The 25,883-nt window shown below is 34.3% G+C and overlaps 2 protein-coding genes across 2 annotated transcripts; both read right to left on the bottom strand.

The window, feature by feature from the left end:
* Positions 1–5,607: 5,607 nt before the first annotated feature.
* Positions 5,608–9,194, bottom strand: LOC136809649 (uncharacterized). The gene is made up of 5 exons (XM_067066196.1): positions 8,952–9,194; positions 8,419–8,652; positions 7,728–7,968; positions 6,784–7,131; positions 5,608–6,094 (listed from the first exon to the last, which is right to left on the bottom strand). The coding sequence occupies exons 1-5, from the start codon at positions 9,084–9,086 to the stop codon at positions 5,664–5,666; spliced, it is 1,389 nt and encodes a 462-aa protein (XP_066922297.1). The 5' UTR covers positions 9,087–9,194; the 3' UTR covers positions 5,608–5,663.
* Positions 9,195–9,485: 291 nt separating this feature from the next.
* Positions 9,486–13,842, bottom strand: LOC136809678 (uncharacterized). The gene is made up of 4 exons (XM_067066222.1): positions 13,464–13,842; positions 12,688–12,829; positions 9,757–9,938; positions 9,486–9,529 (listed from the first exon to the last, which is right to left on the bottom strand). Exons 1-4 carry the CDS (start codon positions 13,837–13,839, stop codon positions 9,486–9,488), a joined length of 744 nt encoding a protein of 247 aa, XP_066922323.1. The 5' UTR covers positions 13,840–13,842.
* Positions 13,843–25,883: the final 12,041 nt, after the last annotated feature.

The raw sequence follows: 25,883 nt of genomic DNA, 5'->3' as shown, positions 1-25,883 counted from the left end.
GAAATGTTTCTTTAAGCATATGGTACCAACTTCAAATTTTCGTTAAATTTTTCGGTCACGTGGTGACTTTTTTTTCAAAAAACTTTTCGATTATTTTCGGAAAAAAGTTTGAAAAATATTTAGGGCAAAAAAAATTATACTAAGGCTATAAGAATGATAAAGAACAGGATAATGGATTTAAGTCATTAAGGTATGTGTTCACCTTTTCTTGACACATTCTCTTTAAGTGATCGTATCTTTAGAACAACAAATTTTTATATATCAAAAGTATATATTTTCTGAAAGCCAATGATATTCTCTTTCTAATGGTAAAAGTTTCAGCTGAATTTAAAAAGCTGGGCAGGATATAATTAAAATCTTAAGAATTTTAACCTTACCTACTCACCCATAGCTTTTGAATTTTGAAAAAATAATTTCGATACTATGTTCCCAATAGATCGAACTAAAAAAGTGTCTTGGGATTTTTTTTGGAATTGACTTTAACTCTTTAAATCCTAAATTCTGTAAAAATATCGATAAAAAAGTAAATTTAAATGTGATTTTTTCAGTTATCAATTCAATTGAGGAAAAACAACTGGGTTAGAAATAAAATCCTAAGACACTTTTTAAGTTTGATTTTTTGGGAATCTCATAAAAAAAGAATGAAGTCGATATCTAAATGCTATGGGTGACTTTAACTTCGTTAAAAGTAGAATAGTGTGGTAAAATTTCGTTTTTTTCTACTCTACACCAATTTGAAATTTTTAACGAGATGATTGCTGTTTATTTGAGTAATCAGTGAAATGTGTCAAAAATATTACTATTCAATAGAGGTGAGAATAAACATCAGCTGAAATCTCTCTTTTGTCTTTGTTGTTTCCGAAAGAGACAATTATTTGAGTAAATAATCCATCATAAGACGAACTATGTTTTGAAATTTAAATGGTTATAACACTCTGGATCAAAAAAAGATTTTAAGATCGTGATTTTACCAAAATGAAATCCAGTAACTTTTCTTCCACTTTGAATGAAAAAAATTATTTTGACAAAAAATCGGAAAAAAGGTGTACACATACTTTAAGTAAGTGGTAATAAAAAAACCTATTTTGACCACCGTCTAAATTCTGAAAAACTTTAATACACACTAAATAATGTCAATATTTTGATCATGATTGTATTTAAGAAATTCTCTTTGTACAGAAATTTTCCAGGCAAAGGATACATTAAGGCATGCTTTTTTCAGACTATAATACTGATCAAAATGATATTGGGAATTTCAATTACAGTCAACTCTCTCTAATTCGAACCTCTACTATTCGAATCTTTTTACAATTCAAACAAAAATAATTGTCTCTTCTGCTAGAAATTAGTATGAAATACTTTCTCTAATTCAAATCTTTCTCTAATTGGAAGAAAATTTTTGGTCCCTTTGAAGATCGAATTAGAGAAAGTCAACTGTAGTTTGGTGTTTTTTCAAAATTTTAAAAGCTGACGAGAATGGTAACTTTATCCATTTCACACCCCTTTCTCACCGACCCACTGGGGCCCTTTCCTACTGGATAAAATCGGCCAAATTATCGTCCCCGGTGGGATATTATACTCCAATTTTTGTCCCACTGAAAATAATCAAATAAACCAATCCTTACTGCAAAATATTATGCTATTTTTCCATCCCCACTAGATTTTCTGACTTGAGAAGTATAAGAATTTTAATCCCCACCGAGCTTAACACTGAAAAAATACCGGGTCTTTAAAAAGGGGGTGTCATTCCACTTTATTGAAAAAGCTATATTTCTAGAATTTATTGAATCATTTCGATCCCGAGATTCAGAGGCTTTTGAGACTTAAGTCTAATGTTTAAAGCTCAGAATGAAAACTCTACGTTCAAACTGTAAGTTATAGCAGAGATTTGGGAAAAGAGGATAAGATTCGCAGCTGCCGCTCGCTGTTTTCTCATTGTTGACCATTGAAATCGGCGTCGTCTGAAGTCGCTAGGCTAGGCAACAACTTGGCCAAGAAGGTACTGCGAAAAAAATGGCGTTATGTGCAGTATTAAAACAGTTCAAGAAAAACTGTCTGAATTTACTCCTTTGGAGGGGTTTCCTACTTATATAAACAACTGAAAAGCAAATAACAATCTTTTGGGGTTTCAACTGACAAAAAAATCTGCTGTTGCATGCTTTATTTTTTGAGAAAAAGATGGCGGAAGCAGGCATGCTAAAATTGGATGTGAAATGGGACCTTTTTATTTTTAGCTAGTTTGCCTTACTGGAAAGTCTTTCAGAGTCAAAATAAAGTGTTTTGGGTTGGCAAAAGGTTGTAGGAGACTAGCCTAGCTTTGGTTTTTATTGGCACCTTCTAGATCTTTTTGGCACATCCTTCAAAGATAGCTGAAAAATTATATGAAAAAGTGTATTTTTTGTTTGTTAAGTTGAATAAGATTAATTTTTTTGTGTTGCAAACATAATTTTTATGGGTAGCAGTAAGGTTGATTAAGTACTGCCTATAGCTTAGTTTTACATGGCACATCCTCGCAAACTTTCTTAGCATTTTGATTGAAGTTGGGCAAAATCGACTAAAAATGTTGTATTTTTTCCTAGTTTTAGATGAAAAAATAATGTTATCCTAGCAAAACTTGCTTGATGGCAATGGATTTTAGATTTGGTAAGTACGCTAAATTATCCTTGATGCTTTTTTAGCTTCTACTGACACTGAGGAAAAATAATTTTGTTGGGGTTGAAATTTCAAGTTTTTGTATGTAACAGAAAATTGCAATCAAAGTTCTAATATTTTTACTTATGTAATTTATAAAACTATGACTCTGACCGGTTTGGCTCTGACCGGTTAGTAGATTTTCTCTGACCAGTTAGTAGATTGGCTCTGACCGGTTAATAGATTGGCTCTGACCGGTTAATAGATTGGCTCTGACCGGTTAATAGATTGTCCAGTTATATAAGATTTATTTCACCGGTTTTTGTCAGTGGTCGGTGGAATTAAGATTTGTTGTTTGTGTTCTGTATTTGTTCATGATAGCTTGCTGCAAAGATCCTAATTCCCATTTTCATTATTATATACTTTCAGGGTAGTTACCATCATACTGCCCGTAACCTAGATCCATGAATTATTTTGTACCTTCACGTGGTTGGTATACAATGAGAATTGGCTTAAAATTTGTCTGAATTTGTCACGTACAAGGTTCAATATCTTTACAAACACCAACAAATTCTGCTAATAAGATGGACGGGTGAAAAGCATATTTAACTCAAAGGAAACAACAATGGAATCTGATGTCATGGTTTGTTTGCAGTTGGATTGAGGCTTTTTTATCCCTGTTTCACCAGAACTTCCTGCTTGATTACGCAAATAGTCCCAAACAAGACACCAGAATGAGGCTGACTACAATTATATGAACCAACCATATAGATATCAAAAATGCTTTAATAGAAATTCCAGTTTGGACACTGGACTATTTTCATGCATCACATTATATAATTATTCATCTTATGAAATACTCTTTTCTTGAGCATTGATGATCAGTCTGGTTATATTCATACTTTTTTTCTCTAAAATTTTATTTGAAAGGGTAAATTGCTTTTTATCTTAGAATCACACCTCTATTGGAATTAGTGAGCCCCCTAAATCCAAGAGTGACCGATTTTTCATATACTGTTTCACAATATATGTTTATTTTCCAAGGTGCTTTTAGTGAGGAAGGATCAAGTCAAAGTTTTTTTATTGTAATTAATTTTCTTGCAATTATTTAAGTAACTTTTTGGAAGCAATAAGACAAATAAAATTGACATAACAAGAATCAAATTAGTCCAGAAATTTATCCAGTTACTATTATTTTTTGTTATTACACCGCGACCAAATAAAGATTTTTGTATAATTTTTGTTAATGTGTTTATTTTGTGTGCTACTGTTTTGTATTATATTGCTATTATTTTTCGCTTTGTTGTGTAAACTTCAAAAAGTTCTTACAAAAAAATTCATGATAATTTTGATTTCTTGTCATTGATATCACGAATTGCCATTGTTTTAGTCCTGTTTTATTCTTTCCCTTCTCCTTCATTGTTTTAATATCCAACCAAGCTAGCTCTTTTTATATGGTTGTCAAAACACTTTAGCCCGAGAAGTAATGAAAAACTATATTAGCTTTACCAGCTTCGTTTTGTGTTTGAATGCAATGAATTTTAAATTCTTTACTAGTAATTATTTCTATTTCTACAATATAATCTGTGACATTGGTTCGAGCATTCCTTGAGGAAAGTATTTTGGCTAAAACTGAAACTTTTTGGCTCGACTTACACTGTATCCGCCATGTCCAAAATGAAAAGTGCTTATAAAAAATACCAAAATCCCCGATATTAGAAATAATTTTATTTCACTTTCGATATCAACCACGGCTGCCATTTTTTGTTTGTACTTCTAGTCTTGTGCGCATAGAATAATCAAGCGCTCCGATTGGCTCAGAACTAAAACAATCGATCGGGCGCAGATATTTCAATAGAACAAAAGGTTGCCTAGCCTAGAGAACAAAAGCTGAATAGCGCAATTCTTATCCTCTTTTCCCAAATCTCTGGTTATAGCACTTCGTGAAAGTTATCTCTTTTTCAAATATTATAGAAATCATTGTAGATACTACTTGAAACACCCCCTTCTCACATACCTGGTAGGATTTTTTCCAATCAGTGGTAGGGTTAAAAATAACGAACTGAAACTCGATGGGATTGATGTTTTCATATATATTTTGGCTGGGAATTTAAATTCCAAGTCAGAAGATTCAGTCGGGATAGGAAAAATAGAAAAATATACAAAAATTGGAGCATGATTTTCCGCTGAAGACGAGATTTTGACCAATTTCTCCAGTGGGAAAGGGTCCCAGTGGGTCTGTGAGAAGGGGGTTTCTTGAAGGGCTATGCACACTAAACCATTTGATAGCACATATAAACGCTGGTTCAGTTGCGGTTGAAGTTTTTCCGAAATAGCCTTTGAAGGTTGCGACGTATTTAGATAAATCTTTTAAATACTGATGACAAGGGCCTAGAAATTTTAAAAGTGTTTCCGTAAAATCCAAAACTTATAAAGCTGTGAACTTCCAGATGCCCAAAATATGACCTCGATGGTGCTAAAGCAGTTAGGCTCGCTTAGAATCGACTGATTTGGTTTGGTCATAGAGCCAGGTTTTAGTCCATTAGAACTGAATGGTCATACTTTGTAAGCTTACAGCCCCGAACTGGAACCTTGATTAAGCCTTTTCTGAACTTCACATGTAACAATATATATAAAATTTAGTAAAAATGCATTGATCTTCAATAGAATTGAGTTGGCGCATTTGATGCAAATTCAGTTCATCATAACTGCTCTACATGACCTACGGTCGACTTGATCTATTTTGTGATTCATTAGGTTTTAGAAACGTTAAGCTGGACAAATCTAAATAGCCTGCTGGCGAAAAAAGAGGCCTAGGCTGAGTTTGGCTAAAATAGCCTGATTAAAAGTATTATTTTTGAGAAAAAGAATGAGAATATAAATTGATAAAGATGTATTAAGCTTTGCTCTAATCAAATTAAAAATTCATTATGATTTCTTTACTGTAAGTACTTGTTTTAAGAAAAATCGTTCTGAAATGATAGCGTGGTGAACTTATGGGCACAACTCATCAGTTTTCCTGGGTTAGCTTCTCATTCTTCATTTTTTTGGAATCTTCGAAAAGCTTTGGTGATATCCTCTGGCGTCAATGCATTTCTTTTATGCGTTATGTCACGTTTTGATCCAATTGAAGAGTGCTCGTCAACTTCTTTATGAGTTGATTTGGAAAGTAAATTAACGATTTTCTTTTCGTTTTCATCATCAACGATCTTTGATTTTTTCTCTTCGTCTTTTCTACTCACGGGTGACTTTGGTGGTTCTGAAATTTTCTCCACCAAGGCCTTTGTGATATCAATGGCACCAAGAGACGGCATTTCAGCAGGACCTGTATGAGGCCCATTGAGAATGTCATCTTTGGTGTAAAGGTTGACTTTGAATCCAGCCGGAATCTTCATCGATTGCACTCCATCAGCTGAACACACGGAGTATTTGACAGGAGCACTGCGTGGTTTTTCTTGAACGTCTGAAATCGAAAGTATAAGCATCATTTAAAGGATTTGATCTTTTCGTAAACATTCTCTTAATCAGCAGATACAATTTATTTAGACCATACTTTAGCAGTCGATACTAAATCAAATAAATTCTGAGATTTCTTGGGCATATCAAAACGGCTCTACAAAGTAGAGTATTCGGAAAAACCTCTTTGAGATGCAAAAGTGATCAGAATGTTTCGAATTACAACTTTTCACAAATAGAACGTCATTCCTGAACAGAACCCGAGCAAGCCACATCTAAACTTCCAATATGAATATCACTGGTTCGATAAACTCAAACTTTTTTAGAACTCATTTCTGATTTAGTTCAACTTGGCCTTCGTCTATATCCAGAAATTTCTGCGTGCAAACCATCCTTGAATGACGACAAATAGAGAATCTTTAAAACTAAAGTAAGAAAATCTGTGACCGGAATCGGAAGCGACCCGAAGGCTCTTCTTTCGATTGCTATCTACCCGAAGGTAGGGGAGGGCATCATTTTTTTTACCCTGGATTGCTCAACCTTCTCTTAATTGCTGAGCATGAAGCAGAGAGGCATCGAGTACCATTTTGAGAATCTTTGGTATAACCCGGCTGGGGGTTGTACCCACAACCTTGTGAATCGTAGCCGAATGCTCTACTGCTGCACTACGGTCGCATTTAAAAGACTAAAGCTCACCTTCCAGAGAATCAAGCTCTTTCTTTTTATCCAAGAACCGTTGATCAAGCTGCTGACAATATCCACCGAAACCTGCTTCATCACAAACAACAGGATAATGTGCTGCTGAAGAATCGGATTTTCTCACCAATATCTCATCCCAATCACTATCACAAAACTTTGTCACTATCATCCGGCCAAATATTGGTCCAAGTTGTCTGTTAGTTGCAATGGTATTTTGTGCGTATAATGTCACTTGGTATCCTTCAGGTATGATCAATGTTTTGATTGAGCTGAAATCACGGCCACTAAGTGTTTTTAGGTTTTGCTCAAATGAAAATTCTTCAACAACTTGACACCAGCCTTCTTCTAAAACATTAAATAAAAAAACGAGGTACATCACAGCGGGAACACAATTACCCTATTTCATATGATCTATGCATCTGTTACATGCTATTTTATATGTAATTTACAGTTAGCCCCTTCTCACTCCGTGGGGATTTATATTCCTTCGATTTTTTTGCTGGAGATTCGAATTCCATTGTTTTCCAGTCAGAAAGTTTAGTACGTAGAAATCATCATGTACTAGAACACAAATCCTATGAAACAGAAGTAATGAAGGGGTCTTTGACGGGGTACGATATTTAGCTGATTTTTTTAATGGGATTTGGTTAGATTTCTTAGACCATATTCAAACATTACAGTTTCGCATCACTCCGGTATGGTGTTTGTTACGGGTAGGAAGTAATCATACTGATTTAAGAAACGTTCGGAGCTGTTCCGTTCCGATGAAAATAGTGGAGCGAAAGCGTTTTACTTTCACACAGTGTTCGGGGACTTTTTGTTTCGGAACTGTGTGGAACCTTATAACGTTCGAGCATGGTCCTATAACGACCATCAACGTCAAATGAACATTGTATTAACATCCAATGCTGACTGAGTGATAAAACATAACTTTTACTTACTTATACAAACCATTACAGCAGTATCAGTCGTTCCAATGGTTCCTGGGAGTACTTGAATCTCACTCATCTTCTCAAGTTCGTCACCAGAGAAAACAGCAAGACCATGAAAAGGACCCATATATTCTTTACTGTCAACGTTTTTAGCTTTGACGCGGACGTCTGGTGAAATGAACATAGATTTGGTGATACTTCCCCAGTTTTCTGGAAAGGCGTCTGGATGACCTATACTGCCTTCTGATTCCTGAAAAAATGCAAGGTAATACATGCAAACTTCTTTTCCACTTTTAAACCAAGTGCTCTAAGAAGGCAACCAACAAGAGGTGACCTCCAGATCCGATCCAAGATCCAAGTGTCATTTTCTTTGAAATTGATCTTAGTTACGGTGCATGGGACTGAAAGAATTAAGGTGATTTAAAAAAATACAATGCTCGAACTTTGGTTCTGAGTACTGAAAGCATGTTTTGGCAACGTCCAGGACGTCGATTTGGGACTTTTTATTTCTTCGCTTAAACCCTTATAATCCCAGAGCTTTGAACTGAAAGAAATGATGTCCGTTGAGGAGTAATATTCTTACTGATAGCTATAGCAGGTTTCACATAAAAGTTAAATGGTTAAGAATTAAACATCAAATATTACTTTACCACAAAACAAAGGCTTTTCTGTCCAATACTCAATGGTCATTTTTCAATACCTTTTTGATTAAGCGGCAGTTCCCTTGTAAATACTCTTCGCTACAAAACATAGCGTTTTGCTTATCAAAATTTGTTCGAATTTCTACATTGTCTTTTGAAACCACTTCATCTCGGATTGCCAAACGTTGTAAGTACTCAACAATGATTGGATACTGGTGTTGACGCGCGTAAAGCAAATAAATCACGTATCGGGCGCCAGGGTGCTCCATAGGCTTGGCAAGGAAATTCAAAACCTAAATTAAAAAAAAAAAAAAAAAAACAAGAATAAAAGGGGAATTAACGTTTCAAATTTTTTAATAAACTAATGGCAGATTCTAAGAGATCTCGATAAGACGATTTCAAAACTATATGGTTTATAAGGGTTAATTTTTTCAGCAAATACCGTAAAAAAGGTTTTTTTCGGTGATTCGTTTTTAATATCTAATATAATATAATATAAAACACTTTTTCTAAGCATAAACCCAACCGAAGCGTTTTAAGTGAGGGAGGAGGGGTCCAATTTTTTTAAAACTTTACTTTTTGCCATATATACCTGGTGATCTGTTGTCTGTGCTTGTTTCAACAAATTCATGAAACTATCTTGCAGATTCTTTTGTTGTTTTTCTTCACTTAATGCGGCCAGTTGTCCCAACATCATTTGTCTCATCAAAGACAGTTGACAATACATGTTGAGGACATCGAAGCAACGTTTAACTGGTGCCAACACCTGTTCAGGGTTCGTCACCCGCCCGGGATAACAATTTTCAGTAATCTTACTTTTAAGTTTTCCTAAATAACAATTGATATAATTATTTAAGAAATACATCATCTCCTGGGCTGAGGTTGGTACATTGGTTGTATAATAGCTGGTCTCATAATTCAGAATTTTTCCCCTGAACCTCTCCTCAAATAAATAGTAATTCGCGTAGCTTATTTTACATGTATATGGGAAACCTAACTTTTTGTGAGCAAGTCTATTTCCATTCTAGCATTGAGTTTAAAGCCCGAAGGGCTAGAATAGAATCTCTAACCTTTCCCAGGCAAGAAAAAATGAAGCCACTTATTTACCATCTAGAACGCGCTACATTCATGACGATGGATTGTATTTAGCTGCTCTTTTGTTTTTGAGGACTGCATTTTTTGAAATATAGGGATAGATTTTACTTTCAATCAAGCGTTTGTGTAGAAACCACGCGCGGTCGTTCTGGATGGGAAATAAGTGGCTTCATTTCCCATCCAGGAGTCATGAGTCTAGCCCTTCGGGCTTGGAAGTCAATGCATTCTAGCATTACAGGTACTTCCACTGGCAAGTTTTTCTCTGAAAATTTTTTGAAAAATGAAAATTATATGAGACCTACCAAAAATAGCGAAATTATCATACGACAAAAAGTGAAGTTCTTCAAGTTCAATCATATTCAACATATCATTTTTGTTCTTCCGTTCACGGAGCAATTCGATTTGACTTTGTAACGTCTCATACTCTGTACGGACACCATGAGCCTCTGATTTGAATTCCTCCATCAAAGTATCTTTTAAGACCCTACAAATGGATAAAATAGGGGCTCTTTTGAGCTTTTTACGAAGTCTTATTTGCTTTGTGGAAGTCTTATTATTTGGTTGGTCGTTAAGGTGGTAGAAAATAAAAAATCATCGAAAAAATTGTCGAATTCTGGTTTTTGGGTGTTTTGAGATCCTTAGGTCTTTCTGAACATCTCCTGAAAATTTCAGAGCTATATCTTTATCATTCAGGCCGCAGTGAGCATTTTTATCCTGTTGGGTGCTTGAAAAATCGCCCTAGCAACAGAAAAAATCCCGTTGCTAAGGACTTATTTCTTCAATCTCGACCGAAACATAGCAATGTGATACGCCACATGTCTACAGAGAGTCATGCTGGAATTTCAATGAACATTTTGTCACACTTATGTGGCTGTTTTCACCCAAATTTGATGTTATCGCAAGATTACCGCAAAGTTTGCTATATTTACGTAACTTTAGCGCAACATGTTTTTGTTGATTTTTGGATAATTCATCAATTTTTGTGAAATGTTTTACTTTAACTTATGAAACCTGACTGGTTTGATGAGTATTCAGTGAAGAAATTTTTTGAAAAGAGCTTTCCAGCTTAAAATGATACCCATTTTTGTCTTTTTCTTTGATTTTTCTCAAAAACGCGTTTCCGGGGGTTCGCAACACCTTGTCAGAAATATCTTAGGATTGAGAGTAGCTACAGACTTGAAATTTTCAGGGAAGTTTCCTTACATGATTGTGCATTGAATGAATGGATTAAAAAGTTTTAAAATTGGTTTCCTGATTTTTAATCTCAAAAAAGCGTTTTTTTCAGTTTCTTACCCCCTGGAAAAAAAATTTGATTTTATTTTTCACTCATTCCAGACCTTTTCTAAGTATTAGTCATTTAAAAAAAAAACTAACTTCATAGGTCAAGCCGACTATTCAGAAAACCTGACACAAGCAAAATAAAGTATTTTACCCCCTGGCTGATTTTACCCCCGTCTTTGGTTATTTTTAGAATTTTTTTTTATTTTTAGAAATGTTAATAGTTGATATACATTTCCTTAAAATTTCATTACGAAATGTAAAGAAGTTCTTGAGTTATTGCAAAAAATGTGATTTGTTGACTTTTGAAATCTGACGGTAGACTACCACCTTAAGCTGTAATTAAAACAACTTTGTTACTTTTTCTAAAGAAGGTGTCAATTTGTTAAGTATCTTATGAAAACCCCTTCTCATCCAATAAAATAATGGTAATAGACCTTTTTATAAATTATTTTGAGTACAACTACTGCATTTTGGAACCATTACCAAGGTAATTGAATTCCCCAAGTCTTCAAGTGGCACTTTTATAAATAGAGTCCACTTTTTATGAAATCATCTGGGAATCAATTATCATCACAGAGCAATATTTTGAAAACGAGGTAAGCGTTGCTCGTGGCGTAATTTATGAAAAGGTCTACAGTATATGGCCCCCAAAACGGAGACGGCCCCCAAAACGGAGGTTTTCATTAAAATGAAGATTCTGACTTGTAGATTTATCAGAATTAAACGATTTCTGTTTATTTTGAAAGAATGATGGTTATACTTAAAAATGAGCATGTTTTTGCTGGTTTGAGACAGATTCAAAATAACATATTTGCGTCTAAAGGAAATATTTTAACACCAACATTAGATAAAAATTGCATACAACTCACTCTAGCTCCTTGGATATTGAAAATAAGTTATGAAAACGGGGTATAGGAAACTTTCTACACCTAATACCGTTCAGAAAATGCAAATACATCTGTGACTTTAGAGGCTGGGTAAAGGATATAGCATCTTGAAGGTCAACCAGTATTTTGGAGCCCTAGAATCAGCATTGACAAAACATAAAATTCTAAATATGAGAAAAAGCAAAAAATCTTGGAATTCCATTCCTATCAGCTTGAAATAATAGTTTATAACAAAAAATTAATATTACATATAAAATTTTTCGCTGAATCAACAAAAACGGCAAATTCTGTCATTTTTTTGCAAATTATAGGAGAAAAATATCTTTAAAGCTTAATATTTTCAGTTTCAGTTAAGCTGTTTTTCTAAAATTTTCACAGCATATTCCATACATGAATGGAACTATGTTCAAAAGAAATTGGTTTTCAGAAACCTGATTAAGACGTTGTTAAATCAAAATTGTCATTTTGAAAATTTCTAAATTTTCAGTTTTGACTTTGCATCATCGAAAATCTTGAAATATTTTATAAAAATCATTAATTTTACATGCATCGGGTCGTAAATTTAATGGAAAACACAAATATGTTTATAGTTTCTCCCCCTTTTACCACTGGGCTTAATAATTTGATTTTAACTACACCTCCATTTTGGGGGCCCCAAACCTGCATTTTGACAACCAGGGGTATACTGTAAAGATTTTATAAAAAAAAATTTATGCCCAAAACCCTCTAAATCACATTGCCAAACTATGGTATAAATTTTGTATTCATATCTTAAAGATATCTCGAGAAATAGCTAAAATTGCAAACCTCCGTTTTGGGGGCCCTTCGAAAAAAGCTACCTATCTTTAAGCGATTACAAAATACTGTTGAAATTGAAAATTTTGAAAAAGAACTTCCGGGAAAGAAAGTAGAGATGTTAAAGTTTTTCATGCAGCAAAAATTTTTGTAAAGCCTCTTTTCCTCTCGATTTGAGAGAAGTTTTAAATTTGATCGACGTTTTGGGGGCCACATACTGTATTCTTGATGCTTCCAAGGGATGATGATAGCGAGTGGTCAGTTTATTACCTTTTAATCATATCTTCTTGTGATTCTTGCACTGGTGCTCCATACATATTCAAAATGATGGTCAACAACTTAAGTATTGGAGCAGCAATTGCACCATAAGGTCCTGCAGCTGTGGTGAGTGCTGTCAAGATCTTCAAAGTTCCTGAAAGTGATAAAAAAGATAAAAACAGAATCTAAAATACAGCTGACGTTCCTTAATTCGATTTTCAAGTAGAATTAGAATTTGTACTGTATCGAATAGGATGGCGTCGAGTTTCTTGTAGTACTGCGTAGGTTCACAAACTTTGAAGATTTTTAGCTCTTATTTTTTGAAAAAAAATTGATCTTTGTTAATTTTTTAGCGCTAAATCTGTTAAAGGTTCTCACTATAGACGAAAAAATAATCTTAGCTAAAAAGAAAAAAATTTGCCTTTTGGTACAGAAAGAGCTAAGGTGTAAATTTTTTCAGTCATCAAATGATAACTTAGCTCTAGTTTAGACGGCCGACTTTCTGCCCTGCCTATTCTAATTGTTTGAGTAAGGCCAAAAGTGGGCGCAAAGTTGGAAGGTAAAATATTTGCTTGGAAAAGATTGAAAGAAGACATTCCATTGACGTCAAAAGAGAACAATGCATTGACAGCCAACTATCAGTCAACTTTAATTCACAATTAGAATAGGCAGGGCGAAAAGTGGGCCGTCTAAGCTAAAGTCTGATTCGCAGACCTATATACTTCCTATAAGAAACTTTTTTCGCTAGAGGATGAGCGGAAGCCTATCTAAACTAGAGCTTAATATACCTGATAATGCGTAGTACCATTGCTTAGTTTGGAAGCCTTTTACCAAATCAGGGAAACCTTTCGACACACCAGATGCCAAAGCTGATCCAACCTCTTCCTTATCAAATTCAAATGATTCAAATTTCTCAACAATGCTTTTCTGGATACCATCAATAAGACTTTCAGCTTCACCAGAGTTCTTAGTATCTTGAAGTAACCCAGCATGTTTCAGAGCTGCTTTTCCATCCTTGATAATATTACTTTTAGAGAAATTTGCCAAGTCCTGCTTAGCTTTCTCGAATTTATCATTCTTCTGCTTAGCATTAGCAGTATGGCAAAGTGTTGAGATGATAAGATAGAGAAAGAACACGGCAGTTTTTTTCTTTTGACTAATCATATTGAAACTAAACGCAATAAAAACAACGAATAATTTAGAAACTGGTTTCTGGTATGTTTTCTACAAATTTGACGTCATTGTGGAATATCGCCAATGTGGGAGATTGGAAATACCTTAACAAGTTCCCTGTGTATTATCAGCTTTTTATGCTTATTGATAGGTGCTAGATAATATTCTCCGGCGTCCATCAACTAACGTAAATAAAGTCTGGGATACACGGGGACGAAGTTGGGAAATACCGTTTACCACATACTTCTCCAAGCTTGAACACAACGTTGTCTCAACGTTTATCTAATGTTCACAAAATTTATACGAAGTTAGCAGATGGACGTTGAAACTCCTGTTGTTAATAAGCATAATCTAGGAAAAAGCTAGAATTTCTATCATTGGGCTTTTCCAGAAAAAAACCGTATACCCCCTGTTGAGGAGGTCCATCATTTTGTGGCTGGAAATGCTGTAACCCTCTGGAATTCCAGGCAATTTCAGGTTTAAACCCTTCTGGAATTCTGAATTTTAGTAGGATTTAAAAGGCTACCCCCATGGAATTCCAGTTATTTTTGACAGATTTTTGTATCTCCCTATGGAATTCCAACACATATTAAACCTTACCCCCTTGGAACGGAAATGGACCTCCTCAACAGGGGGTATACGGTTTTTTTCTGGAAAAGCCCATTCTTTAAATTTCCTTTTATGTCGAATTTACTCCTTCTGAGATTTTTGAACAGAGCTAACAAAACTCAACATTCCAATTCTTAATTTCAAGAAGAACTATATTTAAAATTTTCATTACTATTAAAACATTCAAATTAGTACGTTTATTTTCAACCAGGAAGGAAAAAGGGTGATGCCATAAATCATTCAACCATGAAAAAGTTTCATTTCAAAACATATACATATTATTGTTTTTTAAAGAAAAAGAAAGATAATTGGTATACGATATTGTACCGACAGTTTCAAATGCCGCGGCGGAAACATCGGGTGTGGGAGTGTTCTACAACCGGTGGCACTATTGATTCATAAACAACCATACATGTGGCCCAGAATTAGGCTCTTAAAATTGGAAATTTTTAAAGCAGGGAAAATTCGGCCGAATTTGAGCGAGGATAACAGTGCATTTTCTTGAAAATTTTTGTTCATTTTGACGCAAGAATGGTAAGACATTCTAAAGCTTCTAAATCTTTTGTTGCAATCGCGAGAAGATTTGTTGCCGTGTCCCCTTAGCTTAAAACTTTACACAAAAAACTTCATTTTTCTCACTTAGTTTTTGTACAACCTGACAGTGCACTTTGAGAATCCTGAAAAACATACGGCAAGACCTACGGTCGATCAATTACCTGGAGTGCATACCCCTCGGGTTCTCTATCAAGTAAAAACAATATACTAAAGCCCATTATTAGAGTCCTTTTGGTTTCAGCCAAAAGGCAAACTGATTTTGAAAGAGGGTTTAAAAAGGAAAAGCCTTCTTACATCTGCAACGGTTCTCGTCCTGGTGCTATCTGAATATACCCAATGGTTCTAAAAAGAACCCTTGATTTTCTGGAGAAAACAGCTGCTAGCTAGATATACAAAGGTAATATGCAGCAAGTAACAAGTAATATAGTGTAAAAATCATCAATAGACCAAAAATAATTATGGAACCCGGAACTAATGACCTTCTAGCCTAGGAAAGATAATTGAAATTTTAAATAATAGACTTTCTAATTATCAAAATGAGAAAAAAATCATTGTTTACCTTAGCGAGGTTATAATGAGAATCTTAAAATAAAACTGCCTGTCTCGGATGGTTCAAGGACTCAAGGTAGAGGGAAGCAAACAATTTGTGTGTATCTGTTAAACTGTTATTGCAAACCTCATGTTTAATTATAAATGATGATAAAACGGAGATTATTTATACCAAATTTGAATTTTCGAATCCTATTGTATGAAATGAGATATTTTTCTTGAACGTGATTCGTGAGTCGCTGATTCGTGAATTTTCCCTTGCAACTTGTTCTCGGATATCCAGGGGGTCTGATACTTAGGCAAATGGGTACCGGGTATGTGCAAGCCATATGGGTTCCCTTTTTCAAACTCAAATCCCTTAAACGGTTACAAAAGTCATTAAAAAGCAAGTCTGTAAGGGTTCCAAAATTATGAAAATCAAAAGTCCTCTTCCTCAAAGGGTCAAATAATCTTGAAATTTAAACTAAAATCTGAAAATTTTTGAGAAAGTCCCTCTAAGGGTGAAAAAAGGTCAAAAAATGGACAAGATTTTCGAAATTCAGTCTCTCTACTCTAAGGTCCCGAATAGTAGGGGGGGTCTGAATAAAAGGGGGGGGGGTCCGAAATTTTTGTAAAATATAATAACGGGGGGGGGGGGGGGGGGGTCTGAATGGGGGTCCTGAACGAAACGGGGGGGGGGGGGGGTCTGAAAATATTTAGAAGTTTCCTTTTACCTTTTACCAAAATTCGAACGTTCGAAATGGATTAAGCCTGATTTACACTTCAACTCAAAAACAAAAAACTAGAAAATTAATAAACGGGGGGTCCTAATAAGAACGGGGGGGTCCGAAAAAGTTTCGAAAATTAATAAGCGGGGGGGGGGGGGGGGACGTCTATTCGGGACCTTAGAGTAAGGGTCGACTTTGGAAATTTGGCTCAGACATACCCGTCATCTCGTAAACATAATACCCCCGGGAAGATATCTCATGTTTGTGATTTTTATTCTTTTGCTAAAATCATGAAATTTTAAAGATTGTGATTTTAGCCCTGAATTTTTAATCAATATGCACTTTTCTATCGATTTCGAAACGACGGTATGTGCCGCGCAAAATCTGTTTTTCAAAATCGTACCCTTAGAGTGCAGTTCAGTATGGCTGAAAAGGTACCCTTTCAGTGCATTTTCTCTTGATTTACCCAACCCTTATAGTACACTATATTTCTCAGCTGTAAATCTGCGTGAAAGAAGAAGCTTGGGAAATTTTCCGTTTCAAAGAAAAACTGAGAAAATTATTCTTGTCAGCTGTAATTATCAGACAATAGAAACTTTTTCAAACAAACGAGAAGTAAAAACCTTTTTTAACAACTATTCTGAATTTGCTTTAAAATTCGACCCTTGCAGTGCAATCTCACAGAAACACACCCTTACAGTGCATTTTGGGATGCTGAAAAACCCCACCCTTACTTAAGCGCGGCAAATGACGTAAGCCAGATCATACGAGTGCCCCCCCCCCCCCCCCGGGACAGACTGCCAAATTTTCAAAGCTTTGGTTTTTTTTCCAAGGTTTTAAAAATTTCATTTTCAATTTTTCATTTTATCCATGAATTCGAGCTTTTTGTGTCTTTTTATCTTCTATTTTGCATTTTTGTCATGATGTATAGTAGTTTTTGCTGCCTTTTTAGGAGATTTTATAGGAGAAATTCTCTTTTATTTTTATTCTTTCGCCGACCGACCGACCCTCTTTTTTGGGTAGATTGGCCCGTAAAACAACAAATTCATCTGGTCTCGACTTATAGCAAGATAAATATAAAATCAAAAATTATCCGTTTAAGAATCATGAGAAGTTTAGAACGCGCTTAGTACCCCGAGTGGGTGGTACTAACGAGCTGACGGGGTGTGCCGCCCGACCTTCGACCCTCGCATCCTTAGCGGGATTAAAAAAGAGGAAAGATTGGTAGATTTTGTGAATTTTACGACCCTTCTTCAGACTAATTTGACCAAATTTCGATATTTTTAGGAACCAAAAATTTTACTATTTTCCCGACCCTTTATGGGAGTGAGATTTAATTTTTCCAACCCTTAGTAGGACTTTGGAGGTAAAAAAGGTATCTTTAAGGGCGGCACATACTTGTACCCTCCATTTGCCTAAGGAACCCCCCTGGGCTCAGTACCCTGAAAAAATCTTCAGAAAATATAATTATCAAAATCCACCCTCGCGAGCCAGGGCCTATAAACGATTCTGCGACTTAAAGAGGCCAGTACCGTATAATTGGAGGAATCGTTTAGGGCCCTGGTACTTTAGAAGAGAAAATATCAAGAATCTTGATATTTTTCGACCTTTGGACTCTGGCAGCTTGAGTGTGGGCAATATGTTGCGAAGACAAGTACAGCCGAGCTGCGAGCACACTTACTAAAATAATTTATATCAAAATGCTGTAAATAGTTCTTCTCCGTATGACCATTTGGCATGGCAAAAGAAAATAATGTAGATTTATGTAGATTTGGACATTTGGAAGGCAAATCTGCAAATGCAAGTAGAAAATGACTGTGTTTGTTGTTTGGAATAGAGAATGGCTTTCCTCTGTCTTTTAATGGTTTTTTACTGGCTCAAAATAAATTAGTAGCCTTGCAATAAGTCTCAACTTCCAATCACTGTTTTTTAAATTTGGCTCTCTGATATGGATATTTTTGTGGTGAAGTTTTAGTTAGGGTTGGTGCAGAATAAAACTGCTGTGAACTGGTCTTAAACAGTTAAAGCTATAAATTAACTGGCTTTAAACACACTCAGCAAATCTAAAGAAATTTCAACCTTGAAATTATTGCTTTCTTTCTCACTTTTAGATTATGTGAAAAATAAATAAAACATTTTCATCGGCTCTAATGCTTTTGCTGGCTGACTCTGCTGATGCTGCTCATCCAAAAAGTAGCCGATAGAATTTTTATATCCAGCCTCAAGAATGTAAACTCCAATTGTCCACCCCATATCATGTCACCACAGCTGGAAACGATGAACGACAGTGACAGTAGCAGTAGGATGAATTTAATCAGATTTTTGTACAACAACATAATGTTTTTGTGTGTAAAAACATGAAACGTATCATGTCCTCAACATCATCATTGCATCTTGCTTTTGTGACTAATTGGCTGATTGGAATAAGCATGAGCTATAAAAACTCTGAGAAATTGCACTATTTGTTAGCCCTGGTTTTCCAGGATGCTAAGTAACTAAATGCATTGCTCAGTCATCAGTGTCAGTTGAAGTTAATTTTAAACATTTGGCCACTGTTATGATGTTTAACTGGTTTAAATAATAAGAAAGAAAAGATTGATGGACACTTTATGGACTGTGTAACAATTAAGAGTGAAAATGCTTGATCTTTGTACTTTCACTTCACTGAAAAACAATTATTTAACGAAAAGGGACAATTGGAGATAAAATGGTGAAATCAGCAAGAGGCAAAAATTGTGAAAAAATAAGAATTTGGAGAATACAATTACTTTGGAGAGAACTTTTGGCAAGGAGCTAAATAAAATAGATTTTTTTATAAATGTGGTTTTGAAGAGAAATGCAATTTTTAATTTTGGCAAAAACTAATTTGGGCAAATACAATCAGTATATAAAGTGGTTCTTTTATGCTAAAAAATTAGTGTTTCAAATAGAACTTTCGGGTTACTTAGGGGCTGTCCACATAGTACGTACCCACTAAAATGTCAAAAATTGCGTATATATATACCCCTCCCCCTATAGGCAAGCAGATGCAAATAGGTGAGTACGTACTTTTTTCATTCACACCCCCCACCTGGCTAAAAAAAAAATCAAATTCAAAAGGCTTGGGTTTTCCCCTTTTTCTATGAGAGAGAAACAGCTGATATTTTGTAAGGAACAAGCGAATAATAATTCTCTTTTTATTCTCTTTCAACCAATTTTACAAGCAAAAAAAGGGCTGTGAATTTTTTTTCTGCGTACTTACTTTTTCTTTCGATCCCTCCCGGCCCTTCCCCTTCCCCTCTGTACGCAAGCATATGGTTTTGAGAAGACACCCCATCTCCCCCTTAGTGCGTACGTACTATGTGGACAGCCCCTTAGGAAAATCACTGGAAATTTTAATTCTGGCAAGAACTTATAAGAGGCCCTTATTATGGTGAGGCAGGGTGAGGTGAGGAAGCAATTCTTTCAATTTTGGCGATAACTAATTTTGGTGAATTTTGTTCTGTTACTATATCATCATTCATTAAGAATTTATTTATTTATTTAGAGAACACATTGAATTATGTAAAATACCCATTTGAAATTTTATGAAAATTTTAATGCTAGCTATGAATCATTGTATAGAGTTTGGAATTAAATTCTGATTAATAAGAGTTTTCTGACTAGTAAAATGAATTTGATATTCTTGTGTGAATCTTTATACGTGCCATTTTTTAAGATTTTTCTTGTGAATCTTTAAACGATTTTCAACTCAGGGTTTTAATAATAAAAACATGGTGTAATAAGTTTTTTAGAGATTTTAAAAGAAATCTGCAGGAATACATTTTACATGAAACTTTAATAAACTTGGAACATTTCGTTTTATTCAATTAACAAAAAAAGTTAGAAATATTTACTGGTCCTATGGAAAATGTTCATGGGAAAGGCTTGAAAATAATATTAGATTTTGTTGAATTTCAATATTAAAAAGAGGTCGATTGTAATGTAAACAAGGACTACCTTAAAGGAATAAATTATGACGGAAATAAAATTTGGCTGATTTACCAGGAATTCCGCCATACGTCAAATTAAATTCCCGCCAAATTTAATTTATCTTGTGTATTCTCCAAATTTGTGCTATTTCAGGCCTTAAAAACAGGTTTTTGCTTATTCGGGTAACAATTTTTGGCCAAAAAAATTTCCTTCAACTGCCAAATTAAATTCTCGCCTAATTTCTTTTTTCTAGCAATCCGCCAAATTAAATTCCTCTGAAAAAACTTTTTCAACCATCCGCCAAATTAAATTCCTGCCAAAATTTCTTCCTTCAAGGTATTATTATCAATTTTGTCAAGTCTCGAGAACAGTGAAGATAAAGTACAGTAATTCCAAATTTTATTTTTGCCTTTAATGGTTCCTAATTTTTGATTGAAAAAAGTTCCAAAAATTAATGTTGTTTTATCAGTCCTTTCAGCTTCAAAGTATCAGATGCTTTAAAATAAACAGCTTTGCTCCAAAGAAAATGTGACATTTACAAAAAAAAAGCAGAGATATGTATTCAATTTTTTGTAGTAAATTTCTCAATCATTTTGTATCAAAATAACAGAACTTGAACTGAAAAGACATATATAATCTTAAAAAAGTTCTATTCTGGAATTTTGACCATAATGTAGTTGATTGCTATCTTTTGAAACAATGTCCAGAAATATTCATCTATAAAATAATAAAATTTGACACTTAATACAGCTTATGAAAAAAAATCTGTCAATGTTACTTTAGATGACTGTACTCCTATTTGATTTTATCCTCAAAATAGGTTAAAAACTGAAGACTCTATGGAAAACTTTCCAAAAATTTTGTTATGTAGCAAATCAGAACATGATGACGACAGTGAAACATAATCTTTAGGTCAGAATAAATTCAACTGAAATCCAAAAAAGTCTAACATGTCATAATTGATAATCTAGATGACAGATTTGTTATATGTTTGCATAAATTTTATCCCGATAAAAAAACTACTTCCAGCTTCAACATTTTTTGTCAAATTTAGTCCAATATACACACTGTACAATACTAGTTTGTATACTTTTTGACATTTAAGGTCAATATAAATAAATTTTCAGTCTGGTAATAGGATATGTGTAAAGAATTGTTTTTATGTCTTTTTCAATACTTGAAGTTTCTTGCTTTTACACATTCATCAGTTGATTAGAATTGTTCACATAATTGCCGAGCTTTTAATTGTATAAACCATAACCAGAACATTTTTGCAGTGAGTTTGTATTGTACGTAGTCTCAAGTTTTTCTGAAAAAGCTTCTTCACCGATCAGTTCATTTTGTCTACCAGTCAAGCAATCACTGGAGATGTATGCTTTTTTCTTTTTATACTCCTGATGCCCATGGTCATAGACAAGATAGATGTATAAATGTATGTATAAACATCAGTCAGTCATCCATCACGAGTGATCAGATTATAAAGAAACATGCAAGATTGCTGTTGGAAATCAGTTCAAGCAAAACAATTATATGTGGACAGCAGAGGGTCTTTTCGAGTGAATCTTTAAACTATTTTCCATAGTCATTTTGTGTTTCTGTAAAAAATCGTTTTACAAGCAGTTCCAGTTCGCTCAGTTCTGCTTATCAAGCAAGGTCTCGTAGTATTTCTCTGTCAATCAAGTTTCATTTAAATGACATTTTGCAATTTTGTCAATTGATTGGTTTGCCAAGAGTTCTTCATGCTTCAACTTCTTCATGTTGAGAATCTGTCTTTGACTTTTAAATTTACTATTTACATCAGCCATTCATTACATATTTAGTTTGTTTTGATTTTTTCAAATTCTCGGAATTTGTGAAATGGCGGGATCATGCTAATCGACATACGTTTCGCGTACATGCCTAAAAGTACTTTCGTTTTTAAAGTGCACCAGGGCTTATATCCCCCGTCAACGCGTCCATCAGAATCATCAATAGCGTAAGGGGGTTAGATAAGCCATGGAGTCGAGGGTGATCAAAATCAACTATTGCTAATCATAAATGAAAAATCAAAATTTATTTCACTACATAAAAATAGAAGCTTTTCGGCTTACGCCATCATCAGTATACAAGAATGGTAAAAAATCACAAATTTGTATCTAAAATGTTGAAAAAAAACTGCCTAATTATCTACAAATAAAAAAGTCATTAATAAGCGCTTGATAAAAAAAAAATTCGTTAAAAACATAATGGGTAATAAAATTTTATTTTTATTTTATTCCGTGGAGTAAATCAAGTGATGCCATTTCTAAAAAGTTGTAATTGTTTTGTTTCTATTTGGTTGTTTAATGATGGTCCCATAGTAGCAATAAATGAGGCTTCCAGAAATTTCCTTTCCTTATAGTTAATTGGAGCTTTTAAAATGCATCTCCATTGGAAATGGTGGGTGGGGTTTTCCTTTAAATGTTTTGCGGGCTCAGAATTGTGATTAACATTTTCGTGTTCAGTCCATCTTGTCGTAACATTTCTCTCTGTTTCACCGATATAATTTTGGCCGCATGAACATACTCCCTCATAAATTTGGCATGCCAAGTGGGGATTCTTATCTTTTAAAAAGAATAAGTTTTTTTAACTTTCTTAGTTTTCCAAATAATAGAAACTTGATAACGATTATCGGTGAGTTGATGGAATCTTCGGAGGAACTTTTTCGAGGCATTTTCGTTGTTTTCGCAGAATGGAATCGAAATTTTGACAGTGTCTTTCGGGTCATTGTCGGATGTTGGATCTGTTGGGTTGTTTTTCTTGTCAGAAAATTGTTTGAAGACACTGTTGATAAACGGTACATAAAAATAAAATTTTATTACCCATTATGTTTTTAACGAATTTTTTTTTATCAAGCGCTTATTAATGACTTTTTTATTTGTAGATAATTAGGCAGTTTTTTTCAACATTTTAGATACAAATTTGTGATTTTTTACCATTCTTGTATACTGATGATGGCGTAAGCCGAAAAGCTTCTATTTTTATGTAGTGAAATAAATTTTGATTTTTCATAAACTATGGCGAATGGATTCAACATAATCATAAATGTTAACTTATCTCAAGAAAATTTACAACTATAGCCTATAATACAAAAAACTAACTCTATAACTACTTAGACTACGCAATATATTGACGAACAATATTCGACAATATCGTTTTTGGACCGTAATGTACGAAGTAAACAACAGGTGATCTATTATAAAAAGAAATTTTCTTTCTACAAACAATCCTCCTATATTGTAGAAATATTAAAAATAGAGGTGACAATATATTGCGAACATCTTTTTAATATATTGTCGGCACTCAGCAACATTCATCGTCAATATATTGCCTGACAATATATTGTATAGTATGCAGCCTTAATAAAAAAATCAACTAACTCTATACCTTATTAAAGAAATAAGGTGTTCTTATGTATATATGATCTGAAAGTTCCTGAAATTCTGATTGTGATTTTTTTAATTGTTTTAATATTCAATCCAGGATTCTTGTCTTTCGATAAAATGACTGTCCATGTCGTAAAAGGAGATTTGTCCAGTTTCATTTTATATTTAGGTAATATTGCCATATTCTCAACTTTGCTTTGGTCCCCAATGTTGTTATCAGTATCACCAGATTTGTCGGTAGAATCAGCGTTCATTGTTGGTTGAGAATCCTCGGAATTCAGTATTGAGTTTTTCAATTCTTTCACTGTTTCTTGGAAGGAATGAATATCTGATTTCACTTTATTGACGTCGACTGTTGAAATTTCATGAGATTCTAATTTGTCTTTGTTCTCAATATTGTTAGATTCAACCTTGATATCTGATGCAGGAGTATTCACATTGGCTGCGTTGATAGGTGAAAGTTCATTGGTACCTGTAGTTCCATCTTGTCTCTTGGTTGGTGAGATCTCATGAGAGCTTAAACTGTCATTCGTCGGTATAACACTTCGTGCAGTCAAAGGTGGAGATGGCTGTCCTGCTGGTGTTTGCAAAGACTGTTGTTGCCAATTATTGTAAAAGAACAGTAGGTTTTTATCAATATCTCCTTGCTCTATGATAGATTTCATTGGGTTATCAGTTAATGTATAAACAAGTTCGTGCAAGCTAGTATCTTCGTAAGTGAGGAATGTATCCTTCCCGACACGTGTTCGATAAACACCAGTGGAAGTTAAAAACAATTTAAGTTCTTTATTTATTGTATTTGCTCCGAGTAAAACAATATCGATAGAGTTAACAATGATTGTATCTTTATTGAAGAACTCACGATCATCTAGATTAATTTTGAATGTAAAAGCATTGAAGGTGTGAAGTTGTTTGATTTTATTGTTTAAACAATCATTGGCAATGTCTTGCAGATCGTTTAAAGATGTTGTGTCGCGTAGTTCGTCTATTTTGATTTGGCGTTGGGCGCATGCAAATTTACTCATATAGTCTGTACGTTTAGATGGGTTTTGAGCATCATTGAAACATCTGCAATATTTTGGTTCTTCGTGTGTTATCTCTTGAGTAAACGAGGTTCTGGGTTGCTTCAATGCTTTGGTGGTTGATGGATCCTGTTTCGAAAGAGTATCAACATCATTTAAGATATCTTTTAAGGAATCTACGATATTGAATCCTCGGTAATCAACTGGGCAGGATTGAAAATTCTTGTAGAAATACGTATCACACCAGAGGCGAATACTACCAATCAACTCAATTTTTAAATTCAAAACCTCAGATTCTAAATCCATCCTAAATTCACGAATCAGTTTGTTTTTATCTTCTACATCATTTTGGGTATTACTTCTAGAAGCTTTTGTATGAAGGACCAAAGCTTTCTGGTAATTGACCAGATATGTTTGGTAAAGCTCAATTACAGTCATCTGATAGCCATAATTCGATAACATTTCCTGTACAATATCTTCAGCAATATCGACCATATTCAATATCGGATATCTGACTTCTAGCTTCTGAAACATGTGGTTGACACTGGTTGAATTGAGAACAGAAACCAACCAAGTTTTTATTCCTGACCATTGCAATGAAGTATCAATACTGACATTCAAACCTTTGTTAAACATTGCATTCACATTCGTTGGATTGTAGAAAGATAAAGGTTCTGGTATTTTATCAAAAACACGCCGAGCTGTAATATCCCCGTCTAAAGATTTTCCAGCTTCTAATAAATCATTGATGCAGATAGTCAATTTCACAATTTGATCTGGCCATAATCGTTCTTGTTTCAGTATATCCAGTCTTCTTAAATTTTCTCTGATTTTCTTATAAACTGATGTCTCATTAGACTTTTTCTTTTTCAGAATCCGATTTACCAATTTAGATACGTTTTCTACATAGCTGTGAAACTTCGATTCCCGTCCTTCAATTTTTGGCTTTATCTTACTAAACGCCACAGAAACGTCATCCAGAGATAACACCAATCTCCGAATATTCCTCAGGTTCTCCACCACATTCTCTGTCGATTTGGGTTTCCATTCACTTTCAATTGATTTCAATGTATGTTCAAATAAATTCTGATCTTCAAAAAGTAATGCTAAAGCTTTAACAACACTTGTGATCATTTTGGTACTGGTGAAGGAGTTAGTACTTTTGTTGATTCTGGCAAAGTCCTTTTCATCTTCATCGACTTTCTTCTTATACTTGTTGAACATAGATACCAATTGGT

The sequence above is a fragment of the Clytia hemisphaerica genome, unplaced genomic scaffold, assembly GCF_902728285.1.
Source record: "Clytia hemisphaerica strain Z4C2 unplaced genomic scaffold, Clytia hemisphaerica genome assembly, whole genome shotgun sequence".
Lineage (NCBI taxonomy): Eukaryota > Metazoa > Cnidaria > Hydrozoa > Leptothecata > Clytiidae > Clytia > Clytia hemisphaerica.
The sequence above is the reverse complement of the archived record's forward strand: the minus strand, read 5'-3'. Positions and strand labels throughout refer to the sequence as shown.